The sequence below is a fragment of the Carassius carassius genome, chromosome 13, assembly GCF_963082965.1.
Source record: "Carassius carassius chromosome 13, fCarCar2.1, whole genome shotgun sequence".
NCBI classification, from domain to species: Eukaryota; Metazoa; Chordata; class Actinopteri; order Cypriniformes; family Cyprinidae; genus Carassius; species Carassius carassius.
In genome coordinates, this window is record NC_081767.1 from 20908813 (window position 1) to 20927087 (window position 18275).

The window sequence follows — 18275 nt, forward strand, 5'->3', positions numbered from 1 at the left end:
TTTATTCGAGCTAAGGAAAATGTCCGATTTTGCCTTTTCTAAATAATGAAAGTGTGTTGACGTTGTTTTCCAAATCCATTTTAAGTCTGAAAGACCTTTTTTTTCTGCGCTTGAACTTTTTCTGCATCATCCACTGCTAAAAACTCAGTACTGCTTCAAAGAGCTGTGGAGAGATGGGCCTTTATCCTGCTGTCAGGACTGTAATATGAGTGAGATCAAAGCATACATAACAACGTATATGTCTAGCAGCTGAAAATGGCTCTCATGCGTGTCAAAAAAAAAAACCGTCTGCTATGATTTTATTTTCCCTTTTGATAGCATGTTCTGCTGAAAAGGACAGGTTGTATTTCATCTGGCTAAATTTGGGAGTTGATTCAACAAAAAGGTCTTTATCACCTGATAATGATCCAAATTTGACTGATTTTCAGATAACCTAGAAATGAGTGATAAAATACAGGCTATGACTGGTCCTCACTGTAATCTCAACTTCACATCAAGGTTTACGTCTATTTTCTGGAATCCTGGCTCCACCTAAAGTGTTGGAGGAGATTCTCTTAAACAAAGATGGTCAGCCATGTGGATCATGTTGAACTGTTAGTTGGCACAGAAACACCTGATTCGCATGCCCATTATGCATAATTTCATTTTCATCTTCTGTACGATCAGCTATGACCTGCATAACCTGAGCTGGGTGGTGCGATCACTATTGAATTACAAACTCAGTCACACCTCCAGATGAAACTAGACCATGTAATTCCAATACTTCCTTTCATTAAGAGCCCCTCCTTTAGCATTTTGCTTCCTCAAACCACTCCAAAATAAAAAGACGCTCATGAAAAGGGTTTCCTTTAAGCAGCTTTTAAAAGAGGTTGTGTTGGAACTTGTTGTTTCATACTGGATTAACTGGACTTTCATCACGTCTCAGCTTGAGCGGTGGTGCCCTTCTGAACACCTACTCTCTAATTAGACATCAATGTTTTGTAAATTGCCAGCTGATCCACCCCAGATCTTCTCTGTAAATTTGGCTGTTGATAAAAGTTACCTTAATTCTGCCCAAATATTAACAGGAGACCCAAGTCGCAAGTTTTACTTTTACTTTAAAGTACTTTTAAAATCGTTATGCTTTAAAAATAATTTCTGGTGCATTAAATACACTTCATTTAATGTGTTAACTAACATACATAAAAGTGCTTAATTATAATTTCATATAATATCATATTATATTTCATATATTACACATGCAACTCTGAAATAAAAGAATAAGATATAAAGGAATATATAATAAATATATAATTGTTTCAAATATATTTAAAAAATACTGGGAAAAAATAGGTCATTAAAAAGTCATTATCGTATATTAAAATAATTAAATGGAAAGACATAATAAAGTATACATTTAATACATTTTAACTTTACTAAATTGCTGCTTCATTACAAATGTGTAATTACAAATATATCTGAAGTTTCAATAGAAATTTGATTAGATGTATTTGCCATAAATGATAATCAGTACATAAGTACTTATTAAATTATATATAAAGATGTATTCATGTCCAAAAAGCATCTAAAGTTCTGCTAATTGCATTAAATATGTTTAAACTATTATATCTTTTTATTTAATTTCATTTAATATGCGGTTGAGTGTCTTAAACTATTATATTCAATTCACACTCAAGTATATTCAAGTTTTTTTTATTTAAGTCATTTTAAAATTATGCTGAAGTGCACTCTCTTTCCTCACACAGAAAAAAAGCTAAATATAGATTTCTCATGTGTCTAGCATTATGCTAGTAAGCTGCCGCTTTGATTGACGTGATCCATGTCGACCCCTATTAATTATGGGTCAGTCTGTCCTCCAGGGTCACAGCCCGTCGTCTAGGACTCAAATGTGCGTGGATGGAATTTACTTCAAATATCTGAGTTGTGAGGGATTGTTTGGATCACAGGCATGATTGAGATGCCACTGCCGGGGTGACGTTGCTCTCTTTGGCCCTGAATGAGCTGTGTTTTATTGAGCTGCCTGCAGTGAGATCACCCACCAGTCAGTGTTTGCACGGGGCAGACTAGCTGAGTGGTTTAGTTACGGCAGCGTAACAGCCCCAAATGACCCTCAGGTTTCTTTTCTAACAGCAAGAGCACTGAATGAATAAATTCCCACCATCGGTTAATCAAGAGCACCTGCTACTAGTCAAAGTGTTGATGAAATATGTGGAAAATGCGCAAAGATTTAATCACAGTAATGGATATTTGAATTTTGTGGTTTAAAACACAGAGTGCATTTCATCTCACTTACGAGAGCTCTTGTCAGGCAGAGCGCAGACTGACTGCAGTGTTGGGACTCACAGCTATAGAAACAGATTGCCGCAGTCTTTCCTCGATTCCGTTGTTTGTGATTGGCATACTGTCACCCATTCAATCTTTTTGATGCTTTTGGGTTGCTTCTAAGTGAACAACAGTAATTAATGGTCATCAGTCTTTGCTTAACAGTAAAGGTTTAATCTGGATACATGCAAAAAGCCCACATAAAATGCTTTTTAGATTGACTATCAGCTATCTGATTCAGTAGAATGTGAAAATGCAGATCGAAGAGATGAGTGAGCTCTGCATGTAGACAAGTACAGTTCATCACCATGACAGATAAAGGTCAGAATTCCATGTTAAGTGCTATGTAAATTATTTTATTACATTTTATTTTAATGCATTATATTTTACTTTATTTAATTTTTTTTTACTAAATGTTATTTTATATTACTAGTTCTCATTCGATAATTTTATTAGTCCTTTTTATTATTTTTATTTGTATTTTATATATTCTGACACTTGTTTTAGGGTTCACGTGTACCTGAAAGTAGCATAATTCTACAGGGATTCTGGATTTCAATTAATTTTAATTTTTTTGCTAAAGCTAAATTGACCCCTAACATAACATTACTATATTGGTTAATAGTATTTTGTTACAGAGTTTTTACATGTACAGCATTGTGTATAAACATAACGTTTTATAAGATATCTGTGCTCAACGCTAAGCTCCATCCTCAGACAGTCTCTCAATGCTATATTGATCCCATAATGCAATGCCATTGTGCAATATGGTGTATTGATTATGTTGGGGTATCATGTTGCAATGATAAAGTATAAATAAACCATTTGCTGTATTTCTCTGTACACACAGTTTAAAGAAGGCTGGACAGTTAGGTTCAGACATAACTATACCATTACAATCTCACAAAGCATCTTTATCCATTGAAGAATTTATTCAAATGTATTAACAAAAAAATAATAATAATAATTTTTATAGTAGATGTTTCTCCAGCATCAGATTTTTTTATGATTAGTTTAGCATTGATGATATATGCCTTTGTATTTTGCAGATGAATAACCATGAAACCATAACAAACATGTAGAATATTACTGAAAAGCCAATAGGGCCATTTACAGAAAGGTGTTGAGTCGCTGGAACTTCTAACACCCACTTGCTGAGAAACGCGTCCGTGCACAAAGACTCCCTCTGATTCTTGAATGAGTAATCAAGCTCATGACTGCGACTAGCACTAACACCATAGAGTGATATCAGAAAGAGTTTTTACTGGCAGCTATGGAGTTAGAGCTCGTGCTATTAGGAGGCTTCAGGAGGCGGCACTGGCAGTAAAAGACAGTTTGAGCGATGGAAGAGATATTGACGGCCATTAGGAGGGGCCGAGTGCTCCGAAGGTCCCCTTGCACGCACCATATCATTGGCCCTTTGATGTGATTGATGGCTGTAGCTCACTTACCAGCACCCTAAACATCTGTCTTATTCATGTTAAAGCCCAGGAATGCAGGCATCTACTCCATGCTGCACCATCTATAGCAGAAAACATACAATACAATAAAAGGATACCACCATCATGCTTTGTGAATCATCAGTTGTCAGTCTGTATCTACAAAGTAGTAACAAACTGCAGGATAAAAGGAAGGAATACATTTCAAATCTTTTGGATGATCAAGCTTGTATTCAAAATCAAAAGCAGCCAATGAAAATAATTTGTCCTGCCTCACACCATAATACAAAAATAAGATAATTTTTTTCAATGGATTATTTTCTTTAAAAAATGATGAATGTCTCTGAAGGATCAGGCTTATTTTTTCTTGATTTAATTAACCATATCCAAAGCCTCTGCTTTGTCTTTTTGAATATTAGTGGTAGAAATATCAGAATAATATATTTAGGACATTAGCTTAAAAGTAAAATTATTATAGTACTGCCAGCAGCTCAGGCATAACAGGAAGCAGAAGTAGCACAGAACTCTGTAGTTTGCTCGTATCAACACTCAGGCCAATATTAGCACCACTGTAAATACATAAAATCAGATGGTGAGATAATGCCAAACAATTGGAAACATTTAGAAAATGGAAGTAAAGTGGTAAAGCAGGCCATGACCTACTTTCAAAATCAGACTACTTTCACGGCTCTTTTCACCTGTGTCACGCAAACGTCACTCCATGTGTTTTGGATTCGGGCTTAACTTCTAAAACAGTTGTCTAGGAACTAATGGATATCACAGTTGCAAATGTCTATACCTTCACTAAATCTAATTTAAATATACGTTTTTTTTTTCTAATTTAATTTGATATTATTGTATTAAAATTAGATACAAATATATCAATAATTGAATAAAATTTAATTGTTTATATTGGATTCCGGGACTGCAGGGCACTGGCATTCTTCCAGACTGGTTTGTTTTATACTGGGATTCCTGGAGGATTTAAAGCAGAAATATTCTCCAGTCCCCTGATAACCATTGCATGAAAAACACAAGTCATATCTATGCATTATTTAGTAAACAGTGCAGAGAAAATAGGCTGACAGTTCCATGGCCTAACTGCCAGAGCTTTATTAGTGAACATCTTTGTAATCGCCAAGCACACTGGTGCCTCTGTTGATGTTAGGCTACAAGAAAATGAACTGCCTCAACAGAAGATCATTACTGGACCATGAGGTTTAGCATAAGTTGTACTCAAACTTCAACTAAAAAATATATATATATAAACCAAAAAGAATAAAAAAAAATACAAATAAAAATAAAGGTTGGGGGTTCGATTCCCCGGGAACACATGATAGGTTAAAATTTATAGCCTTTATTTATTTATTTATTTATTTATTTTAATTTAAATAAAAAGCAATTCAAAATATTATTACATTTATTAATAATAATAAAAAAATATATATGTCAATGATACCTAAACAACACTGATCCTATAAATTAATTTGTTTGTTTATTCATAACTCCATTTTACTTGGAAATGGTCTCTATATTTTGACTTTATGATGACTTAGGAGATGGCCTTCATTTTATTTTATTTTATTTTATTTTATTTTATTTTATTTTATTTTATTTTATTTTATTTAAATTATTTTATTTTGTGTGAGGATGCATGTGTGAAACCTAATACTGAACACCTCCTTGTTACAGTCATTGCTTATTTTAGAAATAATTATTTAAGCAGAAATCTTCACACGGAATCTCCTAGAATCCCATTGTACAGACACATTTAAGTTACACAACTACAATGAATGTAATTAAATCCTGCGCATCTTAGATATCAAAGGAAATGTTGGCATGCATTATTTACTTGAGTAATTACAGAGTATCAGTTATGCCAGCTGCTGCAGCACAGAATGAACAGTTGTTGTTCATAAAATAAACATAATGAAAAGAAAAACACAATGCTTTAAATAATGTAAAGGAGGCCCATTCTGCATCTTCATTTTAATGAAATATACTAATATGTGCCTAAAAACCTTGGATTGGTGTCTTTTTAGTGAAAAACTTGCAACCCCAGGAGACTCTAATTGTAGTGCTAGCTTGAGCATATTAGATTGCATCAAAATAAATATACAAACCAAGTCTTGATTTAAGAACCCTTTTCCTTTTTTCAAAGCAATCCTTTTGTATTTGAGTTTGGCATTCTATGCATCATGTCTCCGATGACTTAGCTTAGTGCTGAACAGATAAACTAAGATGAGGCAAAGATACTCCCTTTGCTCAAACAGGATTGAGTGAAAGAGAGAGCTCCTCATGGATTAAGGCCACTTCCAGAATATCATGGAGGTTACTTCCCCTAAGGATGATCCACTTACAGCAATACTCCTAGAGAGCAGTCAACTAATAAGTGTCCCCTGGTGTACATTTTAGGATTTTTTCTGAAGAAGCAGTCAGTAACTTTTTTTTTTATTATTTTGCACTGGATAATATGGCAGTCATCATGGACTTAAACTGACATACCGGTATAGCATTTAATAATGACTTTGGGCTTGTGGATTTGAATAAGTAATTATAATTTCTTGTTAATTGAATTTTAGTAGATGATTATAAATTTGAATGGCCACTAGTTGGCCAGTTTTATGAGTGAAACTTTTTTTTTCAGAGGAATATTAATAGCAGATTGCTTATTTTTCTAGCAATATCTGGCAATACTGAGTATAAATGGCATTGCATTAATGTGTTAATGTACAGTCAGACTATGATTAATTTTATTCTGTGAGTGAAACAGGAGGGTTACTGAGACAAAGTGAATAGTACACAACACACACAAACACACACAAACACACACACACACACACACTCAATTTATGAAAAAAAGGCAGAGAGATCCTGTTGAAGTAGAGAGGCTGTGAGTCCGCCAAATCACTCTCTGTCTACACATTCTTAGAAATCATAATCTAATAATAATAATATTAAGTGAGATGCTTTATATGATTATTCTGTTGTAATTTTGCACTTGTGGGGGAAAATCTAAAACACACTGAATGCAGCCACCCATTGAAATGGCAAAACTCCACCTGTTGCATTCTTTTAACTGAGATTCTGGCTTCTCCATCTGAGGAGCTGTTTTATATATCCTTTTCAGAGAATAGCATTTCTTTGTAATAAATTCCAACGAGGCTGATTTCTTGGAAGTCCATGGCAGTTCTTCCATATACCGCATGCTATTGAGAAAAGCTTTGTTTCTTTCGAAATAATCAATGGGGATGCCATCAGAAATGAGTCAGTGCTGTGACAGTAGCAGCATTAAAGAGACGTGACATACAGCCAAGTATGGTGACCCACACTCAGAATTCGTGATCTGCATTTAACCCATCCATAGTGCACAGACACACCGTGAACACACACCCGGAGCGGTCGGCAGACATTTATGCTGCGGCGCCCTGGGAGCACTTGGGGGTTTGGTGCCTTGCTCAAGGGCACCTAAGTTGTGGTATTGCCAGCCCGAGACTCGAACCCAAAACATTAGCTAAGAGTCAAAATCTCTAACCACTAGGCCACAACTTCCCCTCCATTACAACTCAATATTAAAGTAACTCAAATTGCACTTTGCCATTCAAGTTCATCTGGTCCACACATTCTTTCTGTCCAGCATGAATCAGTAAGTAGTATTTGCTAAAGACCTGAGTGGAAAACTCCGGGCCTTTAATCACAACTTTAAGAATGCTGACCTGGATTCAGTTATCATGTTACTTTAATCAGTATAATTAAATATGCACTGAAGTTTAGAGCATACCAGAAATAGGTTTTCATTTAAATATCATTTTACCTGACAAAGAGATGATGGCATTAGCAGGTCTTTTCACAGATGCTTCTGTGCCGTTCTACATTTCACAGACCCCACATCTGTTATGGAAATTTCAAAGCAGGAGCGAGAGGACAAAATGAATCCCTGCTAGAAATATTTGCACATCTGACTCTGTGCCCGTTAGAGGTATTTTACTTTAGAGAGACAGCGGTAATGATATTCCTGGGCCATTTCATGGTCATATTTTACATTTACCCACGTTTATCTAGATAGGTCAGCCATTTAATTAAACTAAAATCAAAATGTAATGCTTTGAGAAGTCTTGCCTAAAAAAATGAACTTGATCATTTATGGAAGCTCCTTTTTAAACATGTTCAAACTTGATTTGAGCCAAAAAAGTTTCCCCATTTTAATTTGGCTATTTAATAAGATTTTAATTGGGCTATTAAAGATCTTTGAAGGAACATATGGATGTAATTAAGGCTGGGCGGATCACCCAGGGAGGAGTGGGCCATTAATTACTCTAAGCTGGGTCTTGGGATCAGCTCGGAGACGAGGACAGTGGAAAACTCCACGATCTCAGAAACCCCACATTTCATGATTCGCTCTTTCCATACAAGTTAAATACAGTAGATACTTATGTTGAGCTTTACTCTTATGACAAAGTGCTTATGAAAAGGTGTCAGCTTACTTTCTGAATGATTAACATTTAAACAACATGCTTGTTCATTAGGGCCATTGCTTTTAGGATTTGGGAAATGTGGTCAGTATTTGATCATTCATCACAATAAACACATTTGAGGACTAGTAGTGAGATGATTTATGGCTCCTGCATTAATCCAACAGTAGAAAGAAAGGAAAATGTGTATTCTGTCTATTTGAGAGAGACCTTCAGCGCCCTACTTCAGCTCCTCACGTTCCTCAGCAGCATTTATCCTCTTCCTGTCAAAACTTGAAATTAATGAGATCACATCGCCATTGGTCAACTGGGATGTCACTCCAACGTTCCTGGTGCTAGGAAGGCTAATGGGGCTTTGTAAGCGAGCCTGCCGCACCAATATGGCTAAAGCCACAGCCTTGACCAGTGCAAGACACATTCCAACCCCAGCATATGGACAGTAGCAGGAGGAGTTTGACCTTGTAAACTTATCTCTTGCCTGAGTGGAGATTTTGTGCACATTTCATAGCTGTCGGTGGTGAAACAGTTTAGCAAATTCCAAATACAGCAAACAGTGAAGTTTGTGAACTATTCTGATGGGAATTTAGTTTTTTGATATGTGCCACATGTTGTTCACAGGTATAGGTATATACTGCTTAAACTTTGACATAAATCTTTTATTATTAGACATGAACTGTTTTGTGTCTTTAGGCCTTTTCTGATGTTGATAAATGGCAACCATCAATGATTAAAAAGGTCTTCAGAAGATACTTTTTGGAAATCTAAACCACAGTCACTTGTAATCAGTTTATCTCCACATGCTGTGCCAATACAGTTTTGAGATGCTGTTTAAACAAGCAGCAGTTTTCCCATTTGGGACCTGAATCTTCCCAGTGGGAGTCCAAGGTCTGTCATGCTCCAGATGGAAAAGAATCCTTGCTTCTGTCTTCTTTTTATTAAGGGATGACTGTCAGCTAGTGTCGTGCTCTCATGTTGTCTAGCTTAGAGCAAAGCATCCTTACTTATTTGGCAATTGTACAGTAAACTGGCCTTCAGTATCACTCTTAGAGCTTGATGCCAAATTACAGTGTTGGTACAATTTTTAAGCTTTTTGAAGTAAAGCACAAATAGATATGAAGATCTGCAGAAGTGTTACAGCCATCCACTTACACTCAAACTTTGAGGTTACACCCAATTAAAACTTAGTAATTACACCTTTTTAAATTTTACCTACTTGTGGCATATATGTTTTAGACGTATGTTAAATTCAGATGTCTAGCAAAAGCCAGACTGATTTTTGTCTTCTTCTTCCTGTAACCCTGATGTTACCATACCCTATTTGTTAGCCCTTTACTGTTGGCAGTTCATAAAAATAAAATATACACATTTGACGTTGGTATTAAATCTTAGACCTAAATGGGAATTGCAATTGGATTAGCTTTGTGGTTGTGCTTAAAATGCTCTTCTATACAGGCAAAGTAATGGAAACCACTTAAGTGTTAGCCCACTGACATATTGGACTGATGACAGGGTTGGGTTCTGTGCAGTAGATCACATATCAAGTGCAAAGCTATTCAGCCTATTTACAGTCCATTTCATTTGCCTAGCAGCCAAACTCCACGTATGACTTTACCTTGCTTATCTTAATGGAAGCCAATGAGGTTATCTTAGCAGGAGGCTGGAAATTATACATTTTATGGCATTACATGAATATCCATTCTTAGAACAGTGCTTTATGGAACGGAACAGATGAATGATGGTCAGTGTGGGTGATTATGGTAAAGTGTTCCTTGAACTTTGTAAGCTAACATGTAAACAGAGAATGAAGTACTTTTCATTGTCTCATAAGTGATACCACCACTTCCAGGAAGTAATAATAATTTTTTACATTTATATAATGCTTTTCTAGGCACTCAAAGCGCTTTACATAGTCAGGGGGTATCTCCTCATCCACCACCAGTGTGCAGCATCCACCTGGATGATGCGACGGCAGCCATAGTGCGCCAGAACGCCCACCACACACCAGCTTACTGGTGGAGAGGAGACAGAGTGATAAAGCCAATCAGCGGATATGGGGATTGTTAGGAGGCCATGATGGTCAGAGGTCAATGGGCGAATTTAGCCAGGATGCCGAGTAAACCTCTAATCTTTTCGAAAGACATCCTGGGATTTTTAATGACCACAGAGAATCAGGACCTCGGTTTAACGTCTCATCCGAAGGACGATGCTTGTTGACAGTATAGTGTCCCCATCACTACACTGGGGCACTAGGACCCACACAGACCACAGGGTGAGCACCCCCTACTGGCCTCACTAGCACCTCTTCCAGCAGCAACCTAGTTTTCTCAGGAGGTCTCCCATCCAGGTACTGACCAGGCTCAGCCCTGCTTAGCTTCAGTGGGCAACCGGTCTTGGGCTCCAGGGTGATATGGCTGCCGGCTCATTTATTGCCTTATCATTCTTACACCCTACTGAGAAAACCGGCTCACGTCAGTAGGTATGTCCATGATGGTTCAGGCTGGTTTTTGCTGTTCACCAACCAATGTAAAAGTGCACAAGAATGGTCTTTCTTGTGATATTCATTGATCAAGGAATGGCTATTTACTACTATCCAAAATGCAATACCAGCAGTGGTGGTCTTTTAAAAAGTTCACTTTTCTGCAAACTTAGCCCCAAACATGCTCACCTTAGCAGTTAGCGCTGATTTAACATGTACATAGACCCCTGCTGAGCAGTCAGTAAATATGTAAATTTCTGTCCCTTAAGGCTACTTATTCTCATTCATGCAGCAATTCTTGGCACAATCTTAATCTTTGCTGATGATTTTTCAGCGATATAAAACCACACGTAGAGTTGACCGTACAGGTAGGAGACGGCTGGTTTGCACTCCCACATCTCCTGGTGCTATTAAGCATGACCTAATGCATCTCGTTCATACTGTATTGTGGGTTTAACGTACCGTGAAGAGGATGTTTGCTTCATTTAGAAATAGATAAATGCTTGTGAAATGAACCGTACACATATGGTCTTATCTAAGTCTAAGCTTTTTGTTAGTTTTAAAGGAGTTTGGGCAACTTTTAGCCTTTCAGCGTCCCAGCTAATCCAGCTTTGGCATCTTAAACTAGCTAAGACCAAAAAAAACCAGCTAAGGCTGGCTTAAGCAGGGTCGGTCCTAACTAAGCAGGTATATCAATCTACTAATGCAAAAAAGTATAAACTCTTTTGCTCAAATGGTAATTGTAATGATAAAACCTTCATAATCATCGGCAAGAAGGAGGCGGGAACCGGCGGACAATCAACTGCAACTTTAATAATCAAAATAAAGACAAAATAGTGCATCAGCCCCTCACGGGCGACTGACGCGCACAAATAAAAATTAAAACACAAAATAAAGTCCAGGCCTGGTCCTCTCTCGTCCGTCACTGTCGTCGCTCCGGTTTTATATCCCTCCATCTCCTCCGTGGGACTCGAGACCGCCGAGTGTCGCAGGTGTCGTTCATCTCCAATCACTCCACCGGCCTCGCTCCTGTTCCCACGTCCCTCGGCCCCGCCCCACTCGTCACAGTAATTAAATGTTTTATCTAATTTTAATGTGACTACTCTTGTGTCTTGTTTGTTGCAGATTGCTGAAAAGCCTGTGTGGAAAATTACACAAGCACATGGAGACAAAGGTGACCACCAGTTCTCACATCAGTACACCGCTCTCCTTTTCAGGAGTTTAAGGAGAAACGAGCGAGGGAAAAGATCTTCATGAGCACCAGAAAATCCAGCGATAAAACACACTGAGACACAGGCAGCAAAATGTGGACACAAAACATGACACGTGTCTCTTTCCTATATCTCCTCCATGTTCTCCTGGTTGGATGGGGTCAAGCAGCAGAAGACGATGTCACCCCTCGCCTCAGTTTCTCTTACAGTAAGAGCACAGACACACACATGCACAACTCACTCTGCCCATTTACCGAAAGTGTGTAAAAGAGCCGACCGGTACGAGACTATAAATAAAAGCTGATGTGGAGTCGACTTAAGAGCTATGGACTGAAGACCCTCTCATCTTCCACAGACAGTAACACTTGCTGAAGTGTTGATAAACAGAAAGCAGATATCAAGGGCTGATTGGTTCGTGCTGGCCTCTGGCGTGTTTGTATGGAGGTGGATTATCGCGTTTACAAAACCACAGTGCCTCTGCGAACATAATGTGCAAAATACACATGCATGTCCATGTCAGTCATCGAAGAACAACAAAGCATCTATTTAAAACTGAGTGCTCTCACTGTTCTTTAACAGAATAATACAGCCCCTCTTGCTCATAATGATCCCTTAGCTGCATCTCTAGCATAACATCTGTCATGTTAAAGACAAACCACTTCCTTTCCCGTGAATCGCAGGCGCTTTTGGGTGCGTCCATTCATGTTTTTGCAGGCTTCGTGCACTGGGAAGAGAAGAGGTACAATGAGTCTGTAAACACAGTGCTCTATGGTTTATTAAGTTACTTTGGTACTATTGATTGTGTTAGATGATAGTTTTCATCACTAAGGTACAAGCCCTTTGTGAAGGAGAATGTTGACGCCTTTTTGGACAAAAGCATGGTTTTTGTTAATACAGTGGCATGCGACACATAATTGTTTCTAATTTAATACATACAATCGCACACTGCGTAGTTTCAAGTGTCATGAGACATAAGTCATGGGCTTGCTGTGTTTGTCCTATGTGTCTTCATCATGTTGGACAAAGAGTTTAAGTCAACCTATATTCACATCCACCTGCGCATCCTTTCCACATTTCCTTCTCACCTTCATTTAAACTAGCTCAGGATGAGATGGGGGTTTTACTAAACCTACTAAACCTGCCTGAACATGTTGACTGCCTCTTTTGAGGGTCTCCCTGCATGGAGGTCTTGTTCTTCTGCCAATTATATAGATCTCTTCTCTTCTCTTCTCTTCTCTTCTCTTCTCTTCTCTTCTCTTCTCTTCTCTTCTCTTCTCTTCTCTTCTCTTGTCTTTCCTTCTTTCTAATTTTGTCTTGTTTTCTCTTGTTGTCTTGTCTTATCTTCTCATTGTCTCTTCTCATATTCTCTTCTCTTCTTTTCTATTTTTTTCTGATCTTCTCATTTTCTGTTGTCCTCTCATCTTGACTCGCCCTTTCTCTTCCCTTCTCTTTTTTTTCGTCACATTTTATCTCTCATTGTCTCATCTCTTAAATTGTTTTCTGTTCTTGTCTCATCTCTTTTCTTTACTTCTCATTTTGTCTTGTCTCATTTCATCTCTTCTTTTTCTTATGGTCTCGTCTGGTCTCTTTGATGATCTTCTCTACTCGTCTCATCGCTTTCTTTGTCTCTCTTTATGTCTCTTCTTTCTTAGTCTGTTCACTTTTCACTTGTCTTGTTTTGTCTCATCTTGTGTCTCCTTTGTACTCCCATCTTGTCTTATCTCTTCTGTATACTTTTTGTCTCGTCTCTTTTTAATGTCTCTTCTCTTAATTTCTCTTCTTGTCTCATTTGTCATTCCTCAGTTCTTTCCACTGGCTAACATTTTCTTGTAGCGCTTTGTTTCTCTTGTCCTTTGCTGTTTGTTCTTGTGTTGTCCCCAGGATCATGCTGTATTGTAAGAAAGAATGCAGCTGTTCTTTTCACTGGTGTTTCTCATCTGCCTGTCTAATACCACAAGGAATCCTGCTAATTCTCTTTGAGTGTGTTCCGGTGTGTCTGTATCTCTGTCACTGGCAAATGTCATGCAGGAAAACCTGAATGAGCAGTAAATGTCCAGGGCTGAAGTCACTGAACATAAATATGAGCTTGCGTCTTATTTACTTACCATGGTCAAATTTAACCAGCCGCTAAATTAAATGTGTACATTTGCACAAATGTTTTATTTGTGTTTAACAGATATTCATAGACACTGCCTGATATGCACAGCTATTAGAGAGTGCCATTAATTCTTAGCGAATAAGATATGTATATTATAATAAACAAATTATTCTTTACTGTTTAAATGACTCAAATTACTGCTGATGAACTGTTCAGTGTGTGCAGAACTAGTTGAGTTAAATACAGAAAACTGGTTCTGGTTACACTGAATCCAACACACTGTTGAAAAGCTTTAGAAGTCTCTAAACCTGTATTGCAATGTAAAACACACTCCAATCTGCAGGCCGTCACTCCATTCCAGTGGCACAAACATTCTTCTCCCTTTCCTGGTTTCCACCTTGCCTCCATTCTAATAAAAAGCAAATCTGGCGTGGATAATGAATGGGGATGTGTGTGTGTTACGGTGTGAACGCTGGCCTGCTTCTCATTATGTGCCTATCAAGAAGGATCAGAGTTTGTAAGAAGAGATACTACATCTGCTCAGCCTCTTTTCTTTTGTTTCTCTCTTTGATACACACTATCCTGCAGTGCTTAAAGCTTATCATAAAGCTATTTAAAAAGACACTTACAGTATAAGCGGTTTATACCATTGCTCTGTACTTTATCCAGGCATTTTCTCCTGTTAAATGCATTTACAGAAGATACATAAGGAATCTCTTGGTTGTTGACTGGTCCGCCACTGCTATTTATGAGGGAAGATTACAAACAGCAATCCATTGTGTTAATCCTTGGTTTATATACCTGTAATACTTCTTGATTTATTACCGTAGCCTAAAACTGAAACGACTTATCCTCAGAATAATATATAGCATGCACGTGCTATGGTGCTCAAGCTCTGCACTGTGTTTGATTCTTTATGGCCGGAGGTGATCAGGCATGTCTAAAGCAGCAGAGACCTGCACTACGTGTTTACACATGGAAGGCTTCCAAAACGTGCATCAAGTGGAAACAGTCCATTCATATCCAGCCACATGCATCACGCAGCTTCTCTGGTGGAACATTGTAACATGAGTTGAAGGAATGTTTCATGTTTAGATTACTTAGATGAGCTGTTTTTTAACCCTACAACAAAACCAACACATTAAAACCCATACACGCTGTGCCAGATGACACTGATTTGAACATATCAAGGTTGTGTTTTTAGTGCTGTCAAATTAACATGTCACTTTGGTGTGGTTTAATAATAATAATAAAAGAAATGCAGTAAAAGGAAATACGTTCAATTAAATGTTCGTACAGAATCATTAGAGCTTTTCAAGCAAACAGGTTGCTGATTTTCAGTTTAAATTGAAGTAGAATTCAAATGAATTAAAATGAAAAGAAATTAGTTTTACGGTCATTTTAAAGTAGAAAAGCAAAGTTTGTTAAGGCAGACTGCTGCGTGAGCTGCAAAATAGACGCCACTCATTTTCATTGGACTTCCACTGTGATTGAAATGATCTTTATCATTTATCATTGTCAGTTTATTAGAGCCACATTGCGAAATGCTGCTAAGTTTTACCAATAAATCAAACCTGTCAAACCCGTCAGGCAAAAACAAGCACACAGGCTTCTACACCCCCAGTTTTACAATTTCAGTGTAACTGCATCGTGCATTTATTTATTTGTTTATTGGCACCACCTTCACGTTACCATGGTGTCCCAAAAGCAATCCCTAAAACAGGAACATCCTGTACGGTTTGATATATACAGTATTTACAGCATACAGGTAGTAACTTTTTGCAAGTTACAGGTCTGTGTAGAATTGTTATTGTTTCATAGGGAAGTTTAATCAGCCTTTATTCCCAAGTGAATGCTACCACATAACTCATGAAAACCCTAATTACACTTTTATTTGCAGCTTTTGAAACCTTTCTGCCTTGTGAATTCATTAGATGCACGTTTTGATCAAAACTTTCAAAACATTCATCCTCTTTCATTTAGAGGCCCCCTTTTTTTGAATCGGGAGCATTTATGTTTGACCTACCCACAATTCCAGCAAACTGCCACTTCTGTACTTCCCATGCTAACAAGAGAGACATCATGCCAGCTCACTAGACAAACACTAAACCCCTCTCCTGAACGTCTCAACAGATTATACTTGATGTCTTAATGTTTTCTGTCTCCTCCTCTCTTGTCCTCTCTGTGACTTCAAACTGCTCTCTTATTATATCATCTGTTTTTCAATATTTCATGCTGAGTTTTCTAAGTCTGGAGCAGGGAGACCCGGCTGCACATGAACAGAGTGTTTCTGAAGTGTAAACTGAGTGTTGCGTCATTCCTTTCTCCTCTGAAGAAGCTCAACAGTCATTCCTCATCAATGTGGGGCATTAATGAAAACAGAGCAGTGTGAGAAAGAGCCGTACATTTCCCTTTTGGGAAAGCGGTCTGTCCTTAAAGGGGAAAGACACTAAGAGCCCACTGTAAAAGAGCCTACATTTTCCCAGGAGCACTTCGCTGACCACTTCCTATGGAAGGAAGGGAGCATTAGAGAACAACGTCAAATGCAATTTTATAAATCTGAAATATGGGTTTTTAGAAGAATATATCAAGCATTGTGCAGAGGTGGAAAGTAACAAATTACATTTACTCGCGTTACTGTAATTGAGTAGCTTTTTTGTGTACTAATACTTTTTAAAGTAATTTTTTAAATCTGTAATTTTACTTTTACTTAAGTATATTTTGTTTAAAGTATTGTACTTCGCTACATTTTAAAACACATTAATTACTGAGTAAAAAAAAAAAAAAATCGCTCCCTGGAAACTACGGCAGTAAATAATGGGCAGGAGGGCAAACTGGCGCTAAAATCACAAGAAAGATGCAGACGGACAAAACAGGCGTTAGTGGTGCAGACACCGCTGAAAACGAAACTCCGTCATATTCTGAAGTTGAACTCGAAGGAAATGAAGTGAACCCATGGCCATATGTATGCTCTATTATGCAGTGTAAGCTGTACTTGCCTAGAAAGACCAAACTAGCAGCTTATAAAATCTCAACAAAAGACATCAACCCTTCGCAAGAATGTAGAGGTAAGCTAAATAATTGCATCGTTGCATTGGTGGTTAAAATAAAGCTTTGACATTTTAGCAAGAGGTTTTGCACAAATTAGCCAAAAAGACAGTGGTGAGGAGTGTGCTATATATATCGTCTGCGATAATATCATATTTTTTGTTTTAATGATGTGCGCGCGCATTTATAGTGCGTTCTTTCACTGTGTGATTCAGTCTCATAAAATGCATTTAGAATGATCACAAAATTGAAGATATAGGGGTCTTTTCCTCCAAAAATCATCATGAATATATACATACATACATATATATATAACAGTTCAGTAAACAAGTTAATTAAGAGACTTGCGTTCAGACACCATATTGCCTTTTTTAGCTCTATTTCTACAACAGAAAATAAAACAACCGTTTAAATGATTCGGTTCAATCGCAATGACTCACTTTTTAACAGTGACTTGCTGACACATACTGGCCATTTTAATTTCACATTTAAAGTATCTTTTGATTTTTTTAAATAATTAATTTCTTATCATTTCAAATGAGTATTCAACATTTTATGTCTTGTATATCAAAACATTATTCATGCATTTGTAACTGCAGGTTAAATGCATTCTTGTCCTGCACTAAACAGTGTAATACATCTAAATGCCACTTCCAATGAATCTTCTGCATTTCCTCTGCATTAAAAGATGAGTTTATTGATACTGATTTGCCTGGTAACAGCCCAAATGTTTTATTAGTCTAAATAACTGATTCCTTTAATTAAAAACAACTAGTTTGAGATTAATAGACCTATCCCAGGGGTGTCAAACTCAGTTCCTGGAGGGCCGTGGCCCTGCAGAGTTTAGTTCTAACCCTGCTCCAGCACACATATCATGTAGTTTTCAAATAAACCTAAATGATTAGATTAGCTGGATCAGGTGTATTTAATTAGGGTTAAATCTAAACTGTGCAGGACTGTGGCCCTCCAGGAACTAAGTTTGACACCCTTGGCCTGTCCCATTTTTGACTCCCTCCCACTGTTAAAAATGTAACTAAGTAATTTTTACTCTGAGTACATTTTAAATTAGCTACTTTTTACTTCTACTTGAGTAGATTTTTAGACTGGTACTTTTACTTGTACTTAAGTAAAATTTCATTAATGTAATGGTACTTTTACTTGAGTAGAATATTTTTGTACTCTTTCCACCTCTGGCATTGTGCCATAAAT

At 37.5% G+C, this 18275-nt stretch overlaps 1 protein-coding gene across 2 annotated transcripts in view; it reads left to right on the top strand.

The window, feature by feature from the left end:
- Positions 1–18275, top strand: part of LOC132156079 (semaphorin-4B-like) — a 61540-nt gene that overhangs the window by 24431 nt on the left and 18834 nt on the right. For both annotated transcript variants that reach the window (XM_059564918.1, XM_059564917.1), the window contains exon 2: positions 11835–12128. In XM_059564918.1, the coding sequence (XP_059420901.1) occupies positions 12014–12128 (115 nt within the window). In that variant the 5' untranslated portion in view covers positions 11835–12013. The remainder of the gene's footprint in view (positions 1–11834; positions 12129–18275) is intronic.